Here is a 17,168-nt window from a genome sequence, read left to right as displayed (position 1 = left end):
ACACGCACGCACACACGCACGCACACGCACACGCACACGCGCACACACACACACACACACACACACACACACACACACACACACAGCGTAGGTGTTTATTTTTTATCACATGTTAATTCATGCAGAAAATGTGGATGGAGGCAGGATATTGCATACATACATTTGTGTTTGCATGTAAAGGAGTGTTCTATGATTTGAGCTGTAATTTTAATGGATCCGTAGTAACTCACATTTGGTAGATTGTGAAACTGCAGGGGGGGAGGTACACACACACACACACACACACACACACACACACACACACACACACACACACACACACACAGACACACAGACACTTGGGGGGGGGGGGGGGTTTGTACTGTTTGTATTATATTGTTTGTTGTGAATGAATGGGCGTACATATTTAGGAGGTTTTTGCAATCGTGAAGTGTGTGCGTCCGTGTGCGTGATGTGTGCTGGTGTGGGTCTGCTGAGTGAAAAAGTCAGCAGTACTGTACAGCGTTTGTAGCACAAATACACAAATGAACACAGGACGGGAGCGCCAAATGAAAGTAGTTTGTAGCTACTATAGTGGCTCATGGCTTTATGTTTGTAAATGTCAAATGGTAAATCATATTTGGCTGAGCAGAGCAGAGCAGAGAAGAGCATGTCTGTCGTGCCCCCCCCCCCCCCCCCCCCACACACACACACACACACGTCTAAAGTAACTAAATATAATTAGCTGGCATGAGCAGTCGCTTCTGTGTTCTGTGAGGCATAATAACTGTTGTGGCTTTCCTTGCATATTAGTAAATTGTGTTTGTTGACTGGTCATCTGCTAGCCTGGTAAACCCTCCCTCCAGAAATCTCATTTCCATTTGATTTCTGGAGTGAGTCTGGCCTGATCGCCCATTCTGCAATATTGGCTGTGGGCTGGAGTTGGGCGGGAGTAATACCGTTGACTGACAACCCCTTCAGCCAATGATCGCTTTTCCCCTTCAGCCAATCAGCAGTTCATTTTTACCACCTCCAGACTATGTAACGCAACGGGACTTTTGAGACGGCCATGCCCAAAATAGGTTGCCTTATTGGGATACATGCGTGTCACTCCCCGCCCCTGCCGGTTCTCTAAATTTATATTTTTAAATAGGCTGTGTCATGATTAATTGACCACAAATATGAAGTTAAACAACTAAATTCTATCCAAACGATATCTTAATAGTAAATTCCGTGCCTCAAAAAAGAAGTTTTAGACCGTTTTAAAAAAGAAAGTAAGAAGTGAAGGCACTCGGACCAAGCCCCCAGAGTTGCACCCCAGTGGCCAAAGCTGGAACAGCAGGCGGGGAGAAATACATGCGCGAGCAAAACATACTGAGAGATATTTATATATATAAATATAAATATGTAAACATATTATACATACATACATATGCATTTACATATAAATAGGCATCTCGAGTGTATTTAATAAATATCTCGCGTTCAATCCTTGACACACGGGTTGCCGTAGAACGCAAAAATGACACTAGTGCGCATGCTCATAACTCTACGTGTGGTCAAAATCGAACCAATAATTCTACTTCCGGCAGGCTTCCGGGTGCTTCAAAACGCCAGTGAGCACATTCATTGAAATGATAGCTGGGGGCGGGGCAATCCGCCCTCTAGTTATATATTCGTCTTTTGTCGGCTGCACTCAGGCTGCACTCGGCTTCATTCGGGCTCACTCGAACTCGCCACCTGATTGGCCAACTGTCGCTGTCAATCACAGAACGATGAGCGACGACGCTGATAGGCTCGTTCATTTGGTGAACGGGCTAGAAACGCCCAGACAAGCCTTCAGGCCAGACTCCTTCCAGAAATCAAATGGAAATGAGATTTCTGTAGGGAGGGTTTACCAGGCTAGTCATCTGCTGCTGGGTGAGTGTTACTTTTGCTGTGCGTAAGTGTGCGCGAGTCTGGCGTGTGCGCAGTAGAAGGCGGTCCAGTCTGAGTTGCCAGGTCTGCTTATTGTAAGCGATTTTGGGCTTATTTGGTCGCTTCTTTTGGGCTCGTTTTCATAGACCATGCCAGCACTTTTCTCGCACGTTTCACGAATGTGGTAACGCCAGCGCTTGTTTCTCGCACATGATTGCCTGGCCAAATCGTGATCATTTTGACGTTGCAGCAAATCCCGGAAGTAAACTGCAAGCTGAAATATTGCAACCACTTTGTGATTATTAGAAGTGGAGACACATGTGAAGGCGGAAAAGAGAGTAGATTTTAAAGTCAGCTTAGCCATGAGCGATTTTTGTAGCAAGTTGGGAGAGAATTGGACCACTGCTTTGGCCGTGAGCTGTACCTAAAGTTTTGGTGGGTACAGAGGGTACAGACTCGGATTGTGTGGCAGGATTCAGAGACAAATATGGCTCATTCAGACCACTTCCTGTGTGCTCTCTTTTCTCTCTCCAGAATTACTACGAAGGCACGCTGAAGACGTGGGGAATGAAGCTGCAGGAAACACAATCAGTAAGTCAATGGAAGTCTTCACAAAGTGGCAATTTTTAAGATGGTAATGAAGATTGACAAAAAACGTGGCTTTCTCCTCAAATACTTGAACTAAAACATTCCGCTTTCTGTTCAGTTATTTGACAAACTTGAGTATTTTTCTCCAGGGGGCCTATATCGACAATCAAACACATATTAAGGTGCATGCACCCTACCAAGACCATCTTATTGTGGGATCGCTAAAGCGATCACACTACTGTTATTGTGGGATCGCTAAAGCGATCACACTAATGTTATTGTCAACGGTGTTTTTTTGGCACCTAACTAGTCCTTAATACTTTTAGCTACAAACTCCGTTCCAACTCTTCAACGTTCAGCCTACTCTCATCTCTTCTCCTCTCATCGGCCACACGGCCGCTGTTGTTTTTTTTCCAAAACTTTTTTTTTTCAGAATTTTTTTTTTTCAAAACATTTTTTTTTCAGATTTTTTTTTTTTTGACTTTTTTTTTTCAGATTTTTTTTTTCCAAAAAAAAAAAAATTCCAAACATTTTTTTTTCCAAAATGTTTTTTTTTCCAAATTTTTTTTTTTTTTTTTCCGAACTTTTTTTTTTTTCAATTTTTTATTCCTAACATTTTTTTTTCAGATTTCTTTTTTTCTTTCCAAATTCTTTTTTTTCTTATTTTTTTTTTCAGATTTTTTTTTTTACACTATTCAACACTGCCAACACTATACAAACTTTTAACACTAATACTTTAACACCTTGTCAAACCTTTCACACCTTTCAAACTTTTCAAACCTTTAGAACCTTTCAAACCATTAGAACTTTTAGAACCTTTAGAACCTTTAGAACTTTTAGAACCTTTAGAACCTTTAGAACCTTTCAAACCTTTCAAACCTTTCAAACCTTTCAAACCTATAACACTACTAACACTATCAATACTCAATACCTGCAACATTCTTAGCGATCCCACACTGTTTCTTCAGGAACAGTACTTTCTAGTTGTCAATATTTTTTTTTGGCACCAGTTTTTTGGCACCTAACTAGTCCTTCATACTTTTAGCTACAAACTCCGTTCCAACTCTTCAAAGTTCGGCCTACTCAGGACATGTCGGCTATTATTCAATTTTTTTTAAATAATTTGTACTTTTAGAGATATTGCACTTTTTACTTCTAAAAAATCCCCATTCATTTCAATGGGGAAATTCATCATCATCCTCAGTCCCCCTTTCAAAAAAAAAAATTCCAAACATTTTTTTTTCCAAAATGTTTTTTTTTCCAATTTTTTTTTTTTTTTTTCCGAACTTATTTTTTTTTCAATTTTTTATTCCTAACATTTTTTTTTCAGATTTTTTTTTTCTTTCCAAATTCTTTTTTTTCTTATTTTTTTTTTCAGATTTTTTTTTTTACACTATTCAACACTGCCAACACTATACAAACTTTTAACACTAATACTTTAACACCTTGTCAAACCTTTCACACCTTTCAAACTTTTCAAACCTTTAGAACCTTTCAAACCATTAGAACTTTTAGAACCTTTAGAACCTTTAGAACCTTTAGAACTTTTAGAACCTTTAGAACCTTTAGAACCTTTAGAACCTTTAGAACCTTTCAAACCTTTCAAACCTTTAGAACCTTTCAAACCTTTCAAACCTTTCAAACCTTTCAAACCTATAACACTACTAACACTATCACTACTCAATACCTGCAACATTCTTAGCGATCCCACACTGTTTCTTCAGGAACAGTACTTTCTAGTTGTCAATATTTTTTTTTGGCACCAGTTTTTTGGCACCTAACTAGTCCTTCATACTTTTAGCTACAAACTCCGTTCCAACTCTTCAAAGTTCGGCCTACTCAGGACATGTCGGCTATTATTCAAATTTTTTGAAATAATTTGTACTTTTAGAGATATTGCACTTTTTACTTCTAAAAAATCCCCATTCATTTCAATGGGGAAATTCATCATCATCCTCAGTCCCCCTTTCACACCCATGTTAACTCTCATCTCTTCTCCTCTCATCGGCCACACGGCCGCTGTTGTTTTTTTTTCCAAAACTTTTTTTTTTCAGATTTTTTTTTTTTTCAAAAAAATTTTTCTTCAGATTTATTTTTTTCGAACTTTTTTTTTTCAGATTTTTTTTTTTCCAAAATTTTTTTTTTTACAATTTTTTTTTTTTTTCTGAATTTTTTTTTTCCAAAATGTTTTTTTTCCAAAAACATTTTTTTTCCCCAAAGATTTTTTTAAAACATTTAAAAAAAAAAAAAAAAAAAATCTTTTTCCAAATTTTTTTTTTCCCAAAACATTTTTTTTTTTTTAGATTTATTTTTCCGAACTTTTTTTTTTCAGATTTTTTTTTTTTAGATTTTTATTTCCTAACTTTTTTTTTTCAGATATTTATTTTTCTTTCCAAATTCTTTTTTTTCTTATTTTTTTTTCCTATTTTTTTTTTTACACTATTCAACACTGCCAACACTATACAAACTTTTAACACTAATACTTTAACACCTTGTCAAACCTTTCACACCTTTCAAACTTTTCAAACCTTTAGAACCTTTCAAACCATTAGAACTTTTAGAACTTTTAGAACCTTTAGAACCTTTCAAACCTTTCAAACCTTTAGAACCTTTCAAACCTTTCAAACCATTCAAACCTTTAGAACCTTTAGAACCTTTCAAACCTTTAGAACCTTTAGAACCTTTCAAACCTTTCAAACCTTTCAAACCTTTCAAACCTTTCACACCCTTCAAACCTTTCACACCTTTCAAACCTATAACACTACTAACACTATCAATACTCAATACCAGCAATATTAGCGATCCCACACTGTTTCTTCAGGAACAGTACTTTCTAGTTCATTCTACTGTTATGCCACCAAAATGTGGTATGCCCTACCAACAGCCATTAAAAAGTGTGACTCCCTACCCTCCTTCAAAACCGCCATAAGAGAGCACCTGTCTGTAATTTGCAACTGGTCCTAGAAAAGTCTTCTAAGCTTGACACCAGAAATGGTGATTGTAATTAATAGGTTTGTCACGTCCCTAATACCCAACAGTTGGGGTCGGGTTTGTAATATCTTGGGACCATATATCGGGACCATTTAGGGTCTGGTCCCTCAAAAAAAAAAAATGGTTAATTCAGATATCGGAATAAATGTCCTGGATCCACGTTTGTGTCCATCATTTTGGACCCATGAAGAGTTCTATCCTAATCCACCAATTTACCAATGTTTTGGCTAATGTTTTGAAGAAAAAACATGCAATATTTTCTATTTATTTGACTTTATTTTAGAGAACATTTCACTTATAAGCAATAACAATAAAATAACAATTGAATAAATAAAATGTCAAAAATTCTATTATATATTATATTATAATTATTATTCAATGAAAGCATTTAACATCTTATTATAGAAGTTACTATACAGGATAATTCTTGTAGTTTGCAATTACAATGTTCAGACAAGTTCAGGCAGGAATCAATGGTCCTCATGCAGCAATAAGTTCCTAATGTTTCCTCTTACATTTCTTCCTAAGTGAATTCCTAAGAGAAGTCGAGTCAGATGCATGAAACCTGAAACGTTCTTAAAAGGCAGAATTGTTCGTAACTATGTTCGTATGATGATGAATCCCAATCCTCGTAACTTGAAGGGGTGTGCCAGTTAATCCTAATTACCATAGGGAGCCGCCCCACCAATCCCCATATAAGGCATGATGACTGCATGGCTCTGCCTGCTGCCTGCAGTCACACCTGTGTGTGATTGTGGCACACAGAAATCGTAGGAAATAACACACAGAAATAAATAAACAAAGTAAAGAATACCTAAACTAAAGTCTAAATATGCATGGTGGAACACAAGACTCCAAACATAAAAATAAATAAATCAATAGTTCTGTGGAGGTACTTCTGAAGTGAACAGCAAATTATTTGTATTTAATGAATTCATATATTTTATTATTTCTCTCACATGAATCAACATATCACCACTAGACATCAATGTAAATTTGCTGAAATTAGCATGTTATCCATATTTCATGTTCAGGAGTAGCGTTAGTAGTGGATATAAAACATTTTATTACTGAAAGCTGGTGGGTGGATATGGAGGGTCTTTAAGGTAGCAGCTGCGGTGCCGTGTCATTGTTTCGACGGCGCATTGTTCCGACGGTTACTAACCCCTATACCTAACCCTAACCGCACGCGGAAGCCACGTAGTCGGAGTAATGGGATGTCGGACTTATGGGAAGTCCCCGCAGCTGCTTGGTATGTAATGGGGTGGAAATAGGGGTGTGGTGGGTGATATGGTGGTAAGGAGGGGTGTAGGGGGCTATGTGGGGGGTATGGGGATGGGTATAACGGGTGGGTATAGGGGGGCTTTCAGGTAGGAAGGGGACTGGAAAATGGGGGTGTGGCGAATGTCAGGGATATGGGAGTGGGGGTATGGGGGGCGATGAGGGGGGGTATGGGGGGCGATGAGGGTGGGTTGGGTGGGGACTTATGGGGTGATTATGGGGCTTGGGTCCGTTTCAGACCCGTCTCAAACATTTTCATGTCAAGGACCCCCAAATTGACATGCATTTGGCTGCAGATCCCCCACCTGAAAATATTTTCTGCCTGGGATTTTTTTTCAAGATTTATCAAAATGTTTCGAAAATAGCCGATCTACAAGCTCAAAATGGCCAGTAATGGGACACGTTGTGAGCTTGTAGATCGTCTATTTTCAAACAAAGTATAGGGTTAAAGTGATTAAACTGTTCCTTGTTTGCTGTGGACCCCCTGGAACTCCCTCAAGGACCCCTGGGGGTCCCCAGACCACACTTTGAGAACCACTGCTCTAAAGATATGATCAAACTATCACTACTACTGTATGTAATTTAAATCCTATATTATACAACTGTAGAATTGAAGAAACTTCGAGAATAAATTATTTTTGCACGAACATGTCAAACTTAAGAACTAAAAGGCCACCCTAAGAGGGCTCTTCAGTGTGTGTAGATTCTGTTCTTACCTGAGAACAGATCCCAGCTAAGAAAACATTGGAGTATACCAAAATCTTCTTAAAAACTTCTTAAGTGGGTCTAAGAAAAAATGTCCTCTTAAGAAAGTGTGCGTAGATTCTGTTCTTACCTAAGAACAGATCACAGCTTAGAAAACATTGGAGTATACCAAAATCTTCTTAAAAACTTCTTAAGTGGGTTTAAGAAGACATTTCCTCTTAAGAACGGTTGTTGCATGAGGCCCAATGTTATTTTGTTCATTATACTGCATAACTGCTGATCAAAAAAGTCCAATAATAGCCGATATATTTGCCAAACTGCCATATCTTTCTTTGTTGTCAGTCTTACAACATGGCTCCTTATCCTTTGTAAAGAAATAGCATTTACATGAACATGATATTATTATAAATCACTAATTAGGTGACAGCGCATTTGCTGCTAGGGCCCCATTTCTGTGGAACCAACTCCCGCTGCAAATTAGACAGTCCACTTCAGTGTCCACTTTTAAAAGTCTTTTAAAAACTCATTACTCTAGTGGCTTATAGCTAGAAGGAATGGTCAGCTAGTCTTCTGCTTTCATTCTTATTTTTGGTCTTATTCTTTTTGTATTGTTCCTTTGTTTTTAAATGTCCATCCTTGAATTGCATTTTTATCTCCTGTTTATGTATTGTATGTGAAGCACTTTGTAAACCTGTTTTTAAAAAGTGCTATATAATTTTTTTAATTAATATCATCCCATTTTCCTTTAGAGTGACGAGCAGCTTATCTTTGTGAAGATCCACATGTCGTGGGAGTTGCTGTGTAAAACTGCAGAGAAGCTCCACATCAAGCTACCCATCAAACTGCCCAGCATGGACCCGTCCAGCAAAGAAATTGCTGAGTGGCTCCAGATCAAGCGGCAGAGCAATGACCTCAGCATCACCGTCCCCTTTGAATATGACCGGAAGGAGCACTTCGACATTGACCCCGATAACCCTGATGCGACCTTCACAACGTCCATGAGGATTAGGATGGTGAAGTCCAGTTTATGTTATCCCTCTCACACTGGTTCAGGTTATTTAGTCGGTACATCTGTTTAACACATTGAGTGCCATAAACGGTCCGGACCCAATTTTATTTTTATTCGTGGGGCCCACGTGGGGCTCTCTAACGAAACTTTGGGATCATCCAAGGAGTTTCTGAGAAGGAGAGGCCGGATGTGGATCCATGTCAAAAATCCTTCCGGTCGGCCTTTCCAATGTTAACTCCTTGACTAAAAGCTTAATATCTCCATTTCTTTTTATTTGATCGTTTTCGATCGGTGATCACTCTGCAATGGAGGATCGCGTTAGAACTATGGCCCAATTCCAAACTCCGCCCTAAGCCCTCAAGCCCTGCACCATCATTAGCTTAAGGTAAGTCAGCTGGAAAGTGCCTGAGTGTGGGAGGGTTTAAGGGCTCCAAAAGGGTACAAAAGCAATGGAACAGTCCTTAGTGACGTCCCACGTTACCTTGACGACAGATGACAACGTTGCCGTGACAACCAAAGACACGACTGACACCTGCCTCCCTGGGCCGCGACCCCCGGTCTCAGTAGCGGGGGGCGGAGGCGGGGGTGGGGAGACGTCCCCTTTTAACTCTATGGGAGACGTGCATTAAACTTTAAAGGAAACATGCAGTCTAACTATAATAAATATCCAGTTGCCACTACTTTTGCGTTTGAAACTTAGAATTTCTCTAAATATTATAAACTTTTATATTATAAAATATTATAAAAAAGAGACATTATGACATATGATACCTTTAGGAGTAACTTTATATTTTTGGGACATGTTGTTATTTTGCACAACAACTTTGTACAACGAAGTATAAAATAGGGTTGATTAAAGTGTTTAATCAATTTATTTGATAATAAAAATTCTATTACAATTTTTCCTTTAGAAATAAAATAAATAATAAAGAAAAATAATCCCTCAAAAACCTGCTTTTTGAAGGTTCTCAAGCGTTCAACTGAACTTCTTTTTATTTTTTTATTCCATTTTCCTCACGAATGAACCCTGGCCTGATGCCATGACATGAATTCCCCTCCGTCCTAACCCCCGCCCTCCGGCCCCCCAGCTACTGAGACCGGGGGTAAAAAGACTCATTCGCCCCTGGGCCTCTTAATTCTGCATTTATTTCTCGGCCAGCGACGTCGCAGAAGAAATGCCTCTTTCCCTTTTAAATCCGGGCACCGTGGGCGTCGGCGTCCTCTGGTAACTCCCACTACGCAATGTATTGTGGGCAATTTCTTTGCCAAAGTCTCCAAAGGTACTGACTTAAGGAAAGGGTGCAGAAAGGGGCGTTCCCGAGCCCTCGCTAACTTCAGGCTGACTTTCCGATTTCATTTGGAACAACCCTCAAGCCCTTACGGAGCTCACATGAACGCGCACCCAAGTCAATGAGTCAGTGAGGGGGTGGTTTGGAATTGGGCCTATTATTGTTCCAGGCGTTAGTCGGGACCCTCCGCCGTCTCGCACACACGCTTGTTTACATGCACTTCCGCGTCGGGCCTTCTACAGCACGAAACGTATGGCAGAAATGCAGGCACTGAACGTATAATATTTTAATAAACCTCTGGCACCCGATTTGTTAATATGACATTGACTAAAACACTCATCATATTCTCAAACTGGTTCAGATCCCTTTAGTGGAAAATATCCTAAACTTCTTGCTCAAAACAGTTTACAATGTTAAAAAAGGTTGATAATAAATATGAATAACAGTCTAATAATACAAGTGTAGCATATGTTCACATCCATGCATTTCATTGTCATGTTGTCAAAAAACACAACAGAAACTGAAACAAAGCAGTGCAAACAATCGTTTATAGAACACTGTGGTGAAAGACTACAATACAGTGAAATATAGTGCAAGGTAGTTTGTATTTAAGTGTTAAACAACACTGTAAAACAGTGGGGAAAACATTGAATTGTTAAACATTAATATTAAGCACACTTCTCAATGTATTGCTCATGTGATGCAGGCTTCCTACATCCTCAGCTTAAGGGTCAATGCTGAAGGCGTTGATCAGCCTGACATCACAAAGCTGTTGGCCGATGGAGTGTACAAGGATGCCTTTCCTCTTCATGACGTGAGTGTTGATTCATGATTCATTCAGTTAGACACATCTCTTTATTTACTATTAATTACAGAGTTGTTGTTGTTGTTGTTTGTGGCTGTCAAGTTAACATCTCCACTACTGGATCTATACTCTCAGAATTTTCTATAGATCGCCTCCATATAAATAGTGGAATTTAAATTTTTAGTGTTTGATGTTTCCCCCAACTCAGGGTAGCATCAATGGCTCCAGCATAAGGTCTGAACTCTACCAAGAATGGGCTCATCTCAAAAACTTCTACAAGCCACAACCACTTGATCTCATTAGGTAATAGGTCTCTTTTCTCAATCACAGAAGCTCCATTCACACCAATGGGATGTTTCTGCCAAGCGCTATGTCAACTCTAGCTTGTACCAAAAACAAAGTGTGTGAGTGTTTCTCAATCTCATACTTAATAAACAACCTCATGACTGGCACTTATGTACCCTATGAACTACTTTACACTGCACAACCCCCCATTTCCTAATTCTTAACCCATGGTGGAAATGCCCTCATATACCATTGAGTGTAGGCATTATCCAGTACAGAGAGAAACTAGACGCGTCGCAACTCTGGGAAATTGCAAAGTGTGGTGGCGCCGACACCGGTTGCGGGTCGCGGCCGCCGGGACTCGAGGGATACGCCTGGCGACATGTGATTCAAATTTGGGATTGACTGGATGTTTCGTTCGCGTTTTGTGGCATTTTTTGTAAAACGGGCCCCTCCCGCTAACTTTGGAATCCAGTTACGGCCGAACGATCATGTGTACCGATTTTTGTGAGATTTGGACAAAATCTGTGGGAGGAGGAGCTAAAAGTGTGTTTTGAATAAAATTCAAAATGGCGGAAAATCTATCCAGACGGAAATGGGCGTGGCCTGTAAGGGGAGTTGCGTCGTGACCCAAGGATATAGTCTACTGTATGCCCCAAGTTTGCAAATACTTTTGCCTGCGCACTTCACCGGGTATGGACTAATAGTCCCTAATAATTATTACTTTAATGCTGTTCACAGGAAGTACCATGGGGAAAAAACTGCCATATATTTTGCCTTCTTGGGATTCTGCACAAAAATGCTGGTCCCCGCTGCCATCGTGGGCGTCTTCTGTTTCGTTCAGGGGTTGATGACTCTTGGCACAACCACTTGGAGGTACAGTTTGAATCTGTTGTGTGCATGTGCATATTTCAGTATCTCACATCACCCGTTCAGAATTGTTGAACTATAAATCATAATTAAATCACACAGTATTAGTCAATGTTGTTAAATCAACCTTTTATCCATCATGTACATTAAAAGTATAGCTCTTGTAAATGTCCCTCATTTGTAGCCTAGGAGGGAGCCTAAATGTGGTAGCCTAAATGTCCCTCATTTATAGCCTACAATGGTAGCAGTAACAGGTTATCCATGTTGCATAACTGTCCTGCAAATGCAGCAAGCATTTAGTTTGACTGGCAATTATAGCACCTGTAGGTCTTAATACCACTGAGTTTACTTTATTGTTTAACCGACAGTGTTTAACCGTTCTCCTCTCTTATTGGATAGTAAAGAGGTATGTGATCCAGCGATAGGCGGGACTATAGTGATGTGCCCCCAATGTGACAAAGAGTGCCCCTACTGGAAGTTAAACAGCACGTGTGTAACTGCTAAAGTGAGTTCATGATGTTTCATAAAGAAAAATAAAAAAGAAGAAAAACATGATTGCCAAATCTTATCATACTATTGTGCCATGCTGATACAATTTTGCAAACACTCTTGAATTATAATTATAAACAATGTTGTTGATTAAAGACTTGCTTAAAACGTTGCTTAAAACATGTGTGTTCATACCAAATGCGATACAAATAATCATGCCGCTTGAATTGTGGGGAACCTTTTGCTGTTTTCTGAAAATGTGGTTTGTGGTTGTTTGGCTTGTTTAGATGGACGAGAGGCTGACATATACACGCACACACTGAATGTAGGCTATAAGGCTACACAGCGTTGTTTCAAAAACCATCAGCGCGCACTGCTTTGGTTGAATTATCATTATAAAAAATATCAGTTCCAGTTCCTATCTAATTTGTTGCTTCTTCTTTTTTTCAGATACATTCTATATTTGACAACTATGGGACCCTGATGTTTGCTGTTTTCATGTCAATCTGGGGTGAGACCCTTAATAAATCAGACATCCTTCATTTCCAAGCTATTTTATTTCCAAGCCTTTCGTGATATATGTCTGAATAACTGCTCACTGTTATTCAGACAAGTACAAATTTACTTAAGTATCTATTGCAGTTTTAAAAAGTGGGACAATTTCACTCTCACACACTGCATGCACTGCGTTAAGTTTCCATTGTTAGAATATGAGCAGATCAAACGTTTCGGCAGCTTTAAATCATGGCTTTAAAGTCAGTGACACAACGTGGCTTTTGGATCCCATCTTCCAGACCGTGTAGTTTCCATCCCATAACCCGAGGAGACGGTGCGCTACTATCCAATAACAAAATAGGTAGTCTCTCACCACTTCCGCTGAGTATCCAAGAACCTTGTGAAGACCATAGCAATACAACTCACCATTCTTGATACAATCATTGAAGTGTTAGGTTTCCAGCTTCGCTAGCCATGTTTAGGAATGGTCACACACAAGAACTTAGTTTACTGTTGTTTTATTTCTCTCCTCATCACACAGCTTTGTTGTCTCTTTATCTGCAGATCACAAAGTATGCGCGCAAAACACACACATCCCATACATTACACGTCATCAGGACGTATTTCCTGTAATACAAGCGCATAGCACCACAAGAGAGTCTGGTCGTATACAATATAATATATGCGCACACCAGAAACAACATAATGGATGAGAACACACAATTCAACACCTCCACTTGTTCTCATCATAATAAACCAAATACAAAAAACAAACCAAACTAGAGAAAGTGCTCCTCGGAGCACAGGTCTCCACCAGGTCAGGTACGTTATTGTGGCCTCCTGGTGGCGCTATAATAGGCCAATGTGAAAAGGGTGCCATTTATTCTTAGGTCGTTCACGGCAATCGGACACTGCATTCATGATTTCAGGCATTTTGTTCACATTGGGCTATAACAGGTGTGGCATTTCTTCCTGGGCTTAGTGGGAATGTGTTAGCCTGGGTGCCAGCCTGCTTCGCTACGTTCGGCGGATTTTTTTTTCTCTCTGCGCTTATCAGTCTGGAATGCCCCCGATTGACTCGTCTTGAAGAACTACACTGGAACTACATATGTTACGTTAGGCAACGTCGTTGCTGATTGGATGTTGTTCAAACGAATGACGAATCAAAACGATCACACCGTTTTTTTTGTCCCGCCCCGCACCACAGACCAATCAGAAGCCACGGTAGGTTTCGAACCTTGGCTGCTGTGTCCCGCCTCCTGGAGATAGGAGGCATTCCAGACTGAGAAGCGCAGAGAGAAAAAAAATCCGCCGAACGTAGCGAAGCAGGCTGGCACCCAGGCTAGGAATGTGTGTCATTTTCTTTTATTAGCAGCTGTAAAGCTGCTCTAGAAACAGGCTCAGACGTGGTCATACGCGACATGTACAGTATTTGTTCATTGGCTGTCCTGGCTGTCCTTCACTACTTTAAGCCAATGGGGGACATTTCCCCGTTTAAGCCAATGGACGGCCCGTCCTTCGCAGCACCCGCCTCCCCTCGCAGCACCTCCCCTCCTGAAGGCAATCATAGTGAGAGGCTGAGAGTCATAAAGTCATTAAGTCATAAAAACTCGGCCAGCGGAGAATCTACTAATCATCTGTGATTTACAACAGCCGTTCTACTGAGCGTTACGTTCTACACGCTCATCACAATAGACATCGTGTCTCCCTTCAGTGTTGATTTAACTCTGAGGAGAAGTTCTTCTTAGCTGTGATGACATGCAGTGGTGGAAAAAGTACTCAAATGTTTTACTTGAGTAAAAGTATGCATGCAGCTGCTAATAATATGACTGTCAAGTCAAATTTATTCTTGTTATTACTATTAGTAACCTCGGGTGGCACCACTGATTCCATTATCCCCCCCAATCAGACCCATTACAGTTCATGTGAATAGGACAAGTTCATATTTCTCACAGCTGCAAACATGTTACATACAGTATATTTAGCAAATATAATAACATGCACAGGTCGAGTGGAATACTTCTAATAATAATGTGCAATTATCACAGCGTTGCCATTCGGCCACCTCAGATAACAGCAGGGCTTCTCTATAGGTCTGGGGCACTCCACATAATCGCCCTGTAACAATAATCGACACTTGCATTTGTCATATCTTTATCCTCAAGGTCTGATATGTAATCTTCTAAGTATTTGGGGGGTTTCTTCTCTCTTCTTGGGTAGCGTTGGTTTTGGCTATGACTATTAGGTTTCGGATCTTTGTCCTCATCTTGAGCTACAGTTTCTGTAATTTCACCATTTCGTGACTCATATTATGCATCTGCCTGTTCATTTTCCTCTAGGCTTTGATTTTCTATGTTGTCTTCTGTCTGCTGTACTTCAGCATCACTTCCATTTTTATGCTTTCTGTTTGTGTTTTCCTGGATTTCTGTCTCATAATCATCAGTTTGTGTTTGTTGTTCCACACTATTCTTTTTGATGAATTTCACCAGCCTATGTTTTGACACCTTTTCTGTATGTGGATTGTAGACCAGATAGTTCTTACTGTACCCCACAAATATCCCCTTTTCAAACCTGGGATCCAATTTCTTGTGATCATGTTTGTACGCATAACAATCAGATCCAAATACCCACAACAACATTTGGTTTTATCCCTGTTAACATGAAGTGTGGAGTATTCTTAACTCTGTCATTATAACATCTGTTGCGGATATGAGCTGCACTCTGAACAACAGGCCACAATATTTTTGGCAATCCCTTTTCTAATAAAAGGCACAATTCCCATTTCAAAAACGGTCCTCCACTGTCTCTCCGCAGTACCATTTTGGTGTGGAGAGTAGGGACATGTCTCATGGCTTATACCTCTATCTCTTAAAAGGGACTGGAAAGCATCACCTGTGTATTCTCCTCCACTATCTGATCTGATACATTTTACAGAACCAAAAGGGGCACTGTCTGATAGGAATTTCTTTGTGGCCAGTGTTGCATCACTTTTATTTTTAATGAAATAAACAGCTACTGCACCAGAAAAATCATCTGTAAATGAAATGGCATATGTATGTCCATCTTGACCAGTTGGGTCAATGGGGCCTGCCAAGTCAGTACCAACTCCAGTGGTGTTTTAGCTGTAGCATCCATTTTCCTATTTCTATTATTAGTAAATGTTTCCCTCAGTGCAGACATTGCAGTCTAGTTTGGTGTTGCCTGTGATTTTCATACCTTCTACCACACCTGGTAATTTCAACACATCATCAACATTACAGTGTCCCAAAATTTCATGCCATGTTTTGACATCAAGTGAGGTTCACTTTTTCACTATTTAATTATCATTCACTGAATCATCAACCCAGTGTTTGTGGTTAATTACTGTTTTCACGTAGCACAGTCTCTCCTGTTCCTCTATACGGAAGACCCATCTCTGGTTATCAGTTCATTCTGTCCCTTTTGGAAGATCACTTTGGCTCCATCATCTGCCATAGCCTCCACTGAAATGATGCTCTGTGGGTAGGATGGTATGAACAAGGTCTTTTTCAGTGTGACCACGGCGTCTCGTCCCTCGATGTCCTGAAGTGTCACCTCTGCGTCACCTCGATCCAATGCCACGTTATTCCTCCTGGTCCCGTCCGCAAGTTGCATGAAGTGTAGATTTGGGTTGAATGACTTGTCGAATCTGTTTTTCTCTGTTATGATGTGGGATGTTGCTCCACAGTCAACCATGAGGCCATTTTTCTTAATGTTGTCTGGGAGCAGCTCATGGCTAGCCTTGAATACAAAAGTTTGTTGTTCTTCCTTGTAGATGTCTCCGCCGTCTGCAGCCTGTTTTGCCTCATCTTTGTACATGTGTTTTCTCCTACACGTCTCGTTACTCTGTGTTGAGCTCTTATCAAAGCTGCACCATTTATTTGCCTGTTGGGTCTGTTGTGTTCCCTTTTGGCAACAGTCTCTCGCTAAAAGCCCAAGTTTTCCGCATCTATAGTAAGTTACAGATGACACATTTACCTTCATCATATTGTCTGTTTTTGTCTTGTTGTCGAACTTTTCTGTCTCTTCGTAGCTCCGTAGTTATTGCTCTTGCATTCGGTGAACGTTATCTCCTCATTGCTCTGTGTTGCATGAATGACGAATGACTTGTATGGTTCTGGGAGTCCTTTCAGAATCATGGCTATTATCAGCCCATCACTGATTATTTCTTTTGCATTTTTTAGTGCTGTTACCATCTTTTCAGCTCGGAGGATGTAGTCTATCACGGTCTCTTCATGTTCTTTTCTTAGCGACGTCATACAGGGCGATAATTCTGGGTTACCGTGGCTGGCGTAATGGCTCCGTATGATTTTTAGGGCTTTTCTGCCATCATCTGCCGCTTCTCTCATCACCAACGACAGGCTTCTGACGTCGAGGTATTGGATCAATTCTGCGTAGCATTCTTCATTCTTTTCTGTGTCTTGATCGTCTTGATCATCTCGATCGA

General features: G+C 40.2%; 1 protein-coding gene across 1 annotated transcript; it reads left to right on the top strand.

Moving 5' to 3' along the window:
* Positions 1–451: 451 nt before the first annotated feature.
* Positions 452–15,540, top strand: LOC311044890 (anoctamin-6-like; the record flags this gene model as incomplete). Its single annotated transcript, XM_084056701.1, has 9 exons — positions 452–484; positions 2,431–2,487; positions 8,211–8,474; positions 10,466–10,573; positions 10,773–10,867; positions 11,591–11,725; positions 12,119–12,224; positions 12,659–12,719; positions 15,518–15,540. The coding sequence occupies 9 exons, from the start codon at positions 452–454 to the stop codon at positions 15,538–15,540; spliced, it is 882 nt and encodes a 293-aa protein (XP_083912827.1).
* Between the last annotated feature and the right edge of the window lie 1,628 nt (positions 15,541–17,168).

Source organism: Gymnoscopelus microlampas (assembly GCF_963454915.1).
Source record: "Gymnoscopelus microlampas genome assembly, chromosome: 5".
Classification (NCBI taxonomy): Eukaryota; Metazoa; Chordata; class Actinopteri; order Myctophiformes; family Myctophidae; genus Gymnoscopelus; species Gymnoscopelus microlampas.
The sequence above is the reverse complement of the archived record's forward strand: the minus strand, read 5'-3'. Positions and strand labels throughout refer to the sequence as shown.